General features: G+C 53.5%; 3 protein-coding genes across 3 annotated transcripts in view; 1 reads left to right on the top strand and 2 right to left on the bottom strand.

Annotated features, from left to right (window-relative positions):
- CCM_08107 (uncharacterized protein) overlaps positions 1–441 on the bottom strand; it is a gene marked incomplete at both ends in the record, with an annotated part of 10,498 nt that extends 10,057 nt beyond the window's left edge. Inside the window, one exon of the mRNA XM_006673246.1 lies at positions 359–441. Within this exon, the coding sequence (XP_006673309.1) occupies positions 359–441 (83 nt within the window). The remainder of the gene's footprint in view (positions 1–358) is intronic.
- A 2,195-nt stretch (positions 442–2,636) lies between these two features.
- On the top strand, positions 2,637–3,061 carry CCM_08106 (uncharacterized protein; the record flags this gene model as incomplete). The annotated part of the gene is made up of 2 exons (XM_006673245.1): positions 2,637–2,670; positions 2,745–3,061. 2 exons carry the CDS (start codon positions 2,637–2,639, stop codon positions 3,059–3,061), a joined length of 351 nt encoding a protein of 116 aa, XP_006673308.1.
- A 286-nt stretch (positions 3,062–3,347) lies between these two features.
- Positions 3,348–5,596, bottom strand: CCM_08105 (oligopeptide transporter, putative; the record flags this gene model as incomplete). Its single annotated transcript, XM_006673244.1, has 5 exons — positions 3,348–3,968; positions 4,023–4,666; positions 4,716–5,309; positions 5,376–5,384; positions 5,527–5,596. 5 exons carry the CDS (start codon positions 5,594–5,596, stop codon positions 3,348–3,350), a joined length of 1,938 nt encoding a protein of 645 aa, XP_006673307.1.
- Between the last annotated feature and the right edge of the window lie 1,931 nt (positions 5,597–7,527).

Here is a 7,527-nt window from a genome sequence, read left to right as displayed (position 1 = left end):
GAGGGAGATGATGACTAGGAATATAACTTTGAATGTTGTGATGGTTGGAGAGGCAGCCAAATAGGCGCGGCTGAAAGGGAGATGCCGAAGAGGAAGAAGGGGGGGTGAGGGGGATATGGAGGGACGTCGAGGAACGTGCAAAGAGAGATGAGGACAACAAAAAGAGAAGATGGAAGAATAAATTGAGGGTAGAGGTAGAGGGAAAGATGAGATGGGAGAGGTGGGTTGGAGAGAGAGGGAATGAGAGATGGATGAAGAAAAAAGGAAACGAGAGGAGTGGCGTGAGAGAAATGGGTTGGAGAGGCATGAAGAGAAGGGGAGAGGAAATAAAGCACATACAATAATGCAAAAGCAATACATCTTGCAGGAATTGAACTGTTCAGGAGTGGTGATGATGGCGGGAGGAGTGCGGTGAGAGTTGGAAGTTGCGTTCGTCTTCATCCGTGTAGGCGCCGAGCGGCGTTTGCCTACCCGACAGCCCGGCGGCGGCGACAACCAACACCTGCAAACAGACGCACGCTTCTATCGAGTAAAAGCTGGACATATGGCGGGATAATTTTGACGCCTTCTAATTTCGACACAATTTTGGCTGCTGCCCGTGGAGAAAAACTTGGTCAGCATGGCCAAGTCGACAGCGCAGTTGGTCGTGTCCGCAGCCTGTTCAAACGAGGCTATCGTGACACCCATCTACTATACTATACATATATACATGCGATATGAATATCCTCGCATCTATCAGCCTGGTCTTTATTATCTCGCGTATCTTTATTATCTCTCTTATTACTCTCATCCTCCTAATACACCTTGCCTACTCTCCAGATGCATCATTCCATCCATCCAGCGTCTTCTTGTTACTAGAACACTCTCGACTCGTACTTGCGAATTTCTACTCCATTTACCAGATCCACCTGCAGAATCCTGCGCAACACGCCTTAACAGCAAAGTTATCTTCGACTGCCATTGCCTCGCTTGCAAGTCGCCTCCGACCCAATATGATCAGTCACCTCACGAGAACGTCACACCCATGTGTCCGGCTCCTCGCTGTCTGTTCCGGCTCTCTCGTCCATCCTACCACGCCGAGTCGCGCAGTATACCCCCTTATCACTCACCACCTCTTCTACTCTTTTTTTGCTTTTTGCTTCTTCTCCTGTTCGATACATCGGGCGCCCACACCATCAGCTTCATCTCCCTCAGCCACCACCCGCCATCCATCCGTTCCAAACCCAATCGTGACAATCTCGCCTGTCACACCTCCGACGAGGACAATCCGCGAGCGCTTCTTTCTTTTTCCAAATCCGGATCGTCTCACCCGCGCCGCGCAGCCCTTGTCCCCCCCCGTTCCTCCTTCACTATACCCCGTCCCTTCCTACACTATACGCATTTTCCGAAGCAACGAGCCACTTTCCTACTTGTTCCGTCTCCAGCGTGCCGAGTATATCTCGCGGTTCTATCAACACAGCCCCCCCTGTAACAGCCGGTCTGTCGCTTCGCCCTCTGGTCACGTTTCAATAGTCTCATTCACCACCATCATTCACCTATAGCCGCATTGCTCGCTGCTAAATGCCGAGCGCGGTGTTGCTTTTTTTGACCATGACCCCCGTTGGCTACCGCCTGGATCCTATATAGAACAAGCTTGGTTATTAGGTTGCGCCACCGTCTGGGTTGGTCACCCCTGCATCCCGAAACGCGGAGCGCCTGTGTTGGACAATCAGATCGGGAGCTGTCACAGATTCGTCTCGCCCCCTCTTTTGGCGCGTGGCGATGCTAGGCTACCGCTGTTGAATAAGATGACAAAAAATAAGATGAAAAAAATAAGATGAAAAAAAATAAAATCCATCCATCAATTACACAAAAGCGCCAAATAGACCGTGTGTACTGGCAGTGGCCGGTGGTCGGCGCGCAAGTGGTCAAGAAGCATATCGGGATCTGCCCTGATCGGAGACGTTGCTGCAGCTACACGACTCGAGCCAAACGTTCCAAACAGAACCTTGCAGAGTAAAGCGGACTAAATCGACACGATCAAAGGACCCGATTCCTGCATCCGGCAATCAGCCCTCAACCGCCACATCTGTTGCACAATACCGGGGCCGCAGTCTGGCTGTGACAGTTGTGCGACACCCTAGCCCATGCTCCTGCTCTCATGCAGGCGCCGCTCGAGGCGGATCATTACCCTCCAGGGTGAGATTTCCTGCATCAAGAAATCGCCGGCGAGGCAGGGCATGATGGGTAATCGTCGTCATGGGACCTGTGGCATTGGCAAGTCCCCCACAACCTTTGTGTCGGAGAGCTCCGTTGGCCACGTCGGCGGCGGGACCCCAAGCTTTTTGTTCATGACCATGATGGGATGAAAATGAATACCAAGACGAGAAATGTTTGAACCTTGCGGGCTGTGTTTGCAAAATGTATAAGTAGCTACTCTCATCCCATCTTCAATTGTCCCTTTGCCTTCTCTCCATCACACACAGCTCAACGCCTTCTTCTCTTTACTAACAACTTACACTCCCTACGACCTGGTGTCGCCCATTCATTTCGCTTTTACAACTTAATTCATCGGCCTGGTAGTCGCTCACTTTTACTGCTCTTTTTCAATCTTTTTAATCCAACAACACCAACACCAACACCACCGAACCGCAAACATGGTCCGCCTTTCCATCGCCGCTCTCCTCACCTGTTAGTAGCCCCGTCCTCGACTTCATCCTCTCGACCTCCATTCCCCCGACACAATATACTAACCAACAGCACAGTCGCCCTCACCGTCTTCGCTGTCGGTGACCCCGCTGGTGCCGCCAATGTCGGCAACGGCCAGGGCAAGCAGTTCATCACCGGTGGCTGCACCTCCGATGCCGACTGCGCCTCGGGCTGCTGCGCTGGCCTCGACGGTGGCGCCGTCTGCTCCGCCCGCGCCGTCGCCAACGCCGCCGGCAAGCAGGGCTGCGGCTTCAACGCCGCTGGGGCCGGCGCCGGTGCCGCCATCGGCAACAACAACAACAACAACCAGAACAACGGTGCCAACAATGGCAACGACGGCAGCCAGAACTGCGCCCGCTCCTTCACCGCTTAGGCGCATCGACTTTGTGTGAGACACGGGGAAGCACATGAAAAGGGCGCGCAGATGGCCTCCCTCTTGCTGGTCCAGTAGCTTGGAACAGGGCTCGCTCCTCTGGACGCAGTATACATACCACGGAGAAAGTTTTTAAAGTCACTTATTGTAGATTCAAATTGATATATTCCTTCTCCCCATTTATACTTCTACATTACAAAATGTGTCCATCTCTAGACCCAAAACAAAATAGGTATACGAAAAAAAAAGAAAGAAAAAAAGTAGCGAGGCCCCTGGTGGTGGTCGTCTAAATTTTCTGGGAGAAACCATTCTGCTCGTTGGCAGAGATGGAAGCGGGGCGGTTGCTGCTCTCGTTCAACTCGTTCTCGTCAAAGTAGTCGCGCGTGCCAGTCGCCTCGCTGACCTGGTTGGTCGACAAGACGTACTCCTCCTTGTCAATGTGCTTGAAGATGAACCAGAAGCCAACCGTGACAATGCCGCCGATAATGGCAGGACCACCAAAGACCCAAATCAGATGCGGGTCAGCGATGGCGGCCGAAGTGGCCAGGTTGACAATGTAAGCAAAGCCAGTGTTAAACAAATTGATCGACGACACTAAACCACGCATGTTGACAGGGGCGCGCGAGTAGGCAATACCGTATGCAGGGACGTTGATGAAGAGCTCCGAGAAACCGCCGAGCGCATACGGGATCGCCTCCCACCACAGAGAAATGGGGGAAACGAGGCCGTTGTCGACACAGCGGGGGTCCGAGGAACCGTAGTAGCCGCAAGGGTTCGTCTCATAGGCCTTCCAGCAGAGAAGGGTATATCCAATACCTCCAAGCGTGCTGATGAAGTAGCCGGTTGTGATACGGGCAATGGGGCCGTAGTGGATGCGACGGTTGCGAAGAAGGGGATACAGGCCGTACTGCACAAATGTTAGCCTTCTATATTTTGGAGAGTCGTCATAGTATATACTTACGTTGAGAATGGGACCGAGTACAATAATACTCAGACTGTTAAAGTTGCCAATGACATCGTTGGGGACACCGTTGCCACGAAGCATGGTACCGAGGTAGTTGGCAGAATTGCCCAGACCGTTGTCGTTCCAATACTGAACGGGGAAGAAACAGAACATTCCAGTGGCCTGCATAGTACGCTTTACATCCTCGACAAAGGCGTCGTTGTAGCGCGTCTCAGAGCCGCCTTGGGCCGCAATGACGGAGGGCTTCGCAGCATCCCACCAGCCAGTCTTTCCGATGCGGAAAATGCCGCCCTTGGCCATGCAGTGGCCAATGACGCGAAAGACGTTGACAAGATCAGAGCCACCCGGCTTGTGTATGATAAGACGAGGCTTGAGCCAGATTAAAAGGATGGGGAGAGGGATGTAGAGAATCAGAGGCAGGGTAAAGGCCAGCCACCAACCCACGTATCTAGCCGAGTAGGAAGTGGCCGTCGACATGAAAGCACCAATGTTGATGAGGAGATAGAACCACAGCATGGCGCGCTCAGCAGTGTGCTCGGGATCCTCAATGACACGCTCGCCGCTCTTGAGGGTGATGACTTTGGGTACATGGTTTCTCATCTGATCGAGAAGTAGAGGGGTGACGTTGGGCTTGAACATGGCTGTGACGTGTTAGACGAGGCTGAAAATGGTGGAAAAATGTAGACGTACCAGCACCGACGGCCAGAATGTAGACACCAATGAAGAATGGAATCTTGGCAGTGCCATCTTCGAGAAGCGACCGGGCACCACCAGCAATGATGAGGACGTGACCAAGACCGCAGAGCATGATGCCCCAGAAAATCATGGGGTAGCGACCAAATCTGGTATCAGCCAGATATCCGACGAGAAGAGGCAGGGAGTAGGCGAGGAGGTTGAACGATTGGCCCGTGGCGTTGGCCACCTTTTCGCCGAGGCCCAAAGCACCCTGGGTGCCCTGGCTGCCATGGGGGACAGCGCCGAGACCATTGCCGCCGACCGGGAGTGGACGGTTGATGTAGTTGGTCCAAATTTGGGCACATCCGTAGTAGGAAGCTCTCTCGCAGAATTCTACGGCGCAGAGCAGGTAGGCGGTGGCGGGCAGAGCACCAGGGACACGGCGTAGCGTCTCGAGCTCCTCGTCGGTAGGCTTGCCCTCATAGTCCTTGTTGAGAATCTCAACATCATGGCGGTGCGGCTCAATCCTCAAGTCCTCTGTGCTTTGCTCCGAGTCGGCAAGCTGGACTTGCTTGTCGTCAGCGAGGTCGACGCGCTTCTCAGTGTCCGCTTTATAGGTGTGTTAGCCAGGGTATGCCCGTGTGCCCGTGTTGCACCGTCGCGTGGCACACTTACACATGATGTCTGTTTAATCTTGCGCAAGGGCCTTTCTGCGGTCAACAAGAAAACAGTCGAGATCAAAATCTGAAAAGACAAGTCAGGGGAGCTTGGACGCACAGGACGGGGGCAGCACGAGGTTTTGTAGCACCAACCAAGGCGGGCATACAGAAATCCCCAACCGACCACTTCCAGAGTGGCGAGGGAAGCACAGAGACATATCTCTTGGCGCTAGACATGGTCTAGTCCAGCTACCCCGAGGTGGTGGACAGGCGCTGATTCCTATCAGGACCCAAGGCGAACCCTTGCCGCCTCCCCCGCATGCCCTAGTAAACACAGTCCACATACATGTCCAGAAATGAACAATACTGTGACCCGCATTTGAGGATAGCGGCCGACTTTCTCACCGAAAACGAAGGCACAGCTGGGCGCCTTGCTTTGCAATCGGAATGGGTCATGTTGCTATCTCGTGCCAGAAATTGCCAGGGCAATCAGGCAGTTCTAGTTCAAGGAGATGCCTGATAACCGCAACACTAGCGAGTCGAGCTACATACCGACTCAGGGTTGGATAATAAACGACCACTTCCGCGCTAGCTCGCGATACAAAAGTTCCGGACCGTTGGCCATTTTGGGATGAGGCGTGCTCGTAAACTGTATTGGGGCGGATTGTGCGACAAAGTTTATAGTCCCGGTCCACGACCAACCACATGGCGCTCGCAGTCGGGCGGGTGCCGGATTTCCGTTCCAGGAGTAATCTAGTAATTCGTAGGACAGGAAGCAGTATTTTCGTCGTCATGGCGTTGGGGCTAGTGATGAGGCAAGTCACGCCTGCTAGTCGGCCCTCGCGAGGATGGTTTCAATCTAGTGCGGATTCAGCTTGTTGATTGAGCCTGCATCAACTTGTCAGCATTGTCGGCACGCTGGACAAAGACCCAGCTCTAGTTCCAGACAGCCTGACAGAGGATTTCTTGGCAGATACGAATGAGATGTCTCTTCATCCGCCAATCCTTGTAAATCGCATCATCATGACCGGTGTGAATTGGACGCGCATTGATTGGACAAGCGCTTGGATGGCGTACAAAAGTTCCTGGGCCGCAGCCACGCTGCTGGAAATACTGGACGAGGCTTGATTGGATCTTGCGCGGAGCTGAGAACGAGTTCGTTTCTGGCACCCTGACCGGGTGGCGTTAAGCTAAGGAGGAGTGAGAGCTCAATTCGACGGGATGAGCGAGGCCCATCATTTGTGTTGTGCTATTTGCGTGGTCGCGGATGGTTACGGATGATCACGCCGACGGAACTGGTGGTGGCTAACCAGATACTGCTCAGCAAATAATCACCCAGTTTCTTCATCGCCCCCCCGCCGCTGTCCCCGTCGCTCGCTCGTCCTGTCCCCTCCCTCTCTATGCTTATTATTCGATGCGTAAAACAGGCAGGCGGACCACGATCAACCCAGCGCCTCAGCTGAGGCATCTCGAGCGGTGCGACGTTGGCCGAAGCGACGTTGATTGTTGGCTGGCTACTTCTTTGCTCTTCCAGGCTCGAAACTGACGTTTGAACGTCGTTCAAATCGCTTCCTGGCCCGGGAACAAGCAGACGGGAATCTCGTCTTGGCAGCACATCACAGAATCGAGCGCCCGACTTGGCAGAGGGACCGACGGCTTGGCAAGATTTGGAAGGGAAAAAAACAGACCTCAGCACCACCCAGGCCTGCTGTAACGCTAGTTATGCCGCACTTATCCATTCCAGCTAAGTGGTGGTGGCGCGTCTAGTGGCGGCGGGCTGCCTGACTTGGTGCTCTCAGACATGTGGCGGCGGGCTTCTGGAAGGTTTTCTGATAACTGCCTCGCACGAGTTTGCGGCCCTTTTTTTTCACAAATTGAGCCGCATGTGCCGTAGATGGGTTGAAAATTTTGATGATGCCGAGTCGTGATGGTGGTGAAGCTGAGGGAATTACGTGGACAAACTACGGCAGCCTATAGGTGAGTTGTCGCCAAATCCCAATTCACACCCAGTGTGTGGTTAGATATGAGAAAATGCGTACGCAAGTGGGCCGTTATATTTTTTAGATACATATTATCCTTATAGCCAGTTAGCAGCTAGCAAGCCAGCCAGCCAGCCAGCCAGCTAGCCAGCCAGCAAGGAAGCCAACGAGGAAGCTAGCCAGCCAGCC

This window comes from Cordyceps militaris, assembly GCF_000225605.1.
Source record: "Cordyceps militaris CM01 unplaced genomic scaffold CCM_S00006, whole genome shotgun sequence".
In the NCBI taxonomy this organism is placed as follows: domain Eukaryota; kingdom Fungi; phylum Ascomycota; class Sordariomycetes; order Hypocreales; family Cordycipitaceae; genus Cordyceps; species Cordyceps militaris.
The sequence above is the reverse complement of the archived record's forward strand: the minus strand, read 5'-3'. Positions and strand labels throughout refer to the sequence as shown.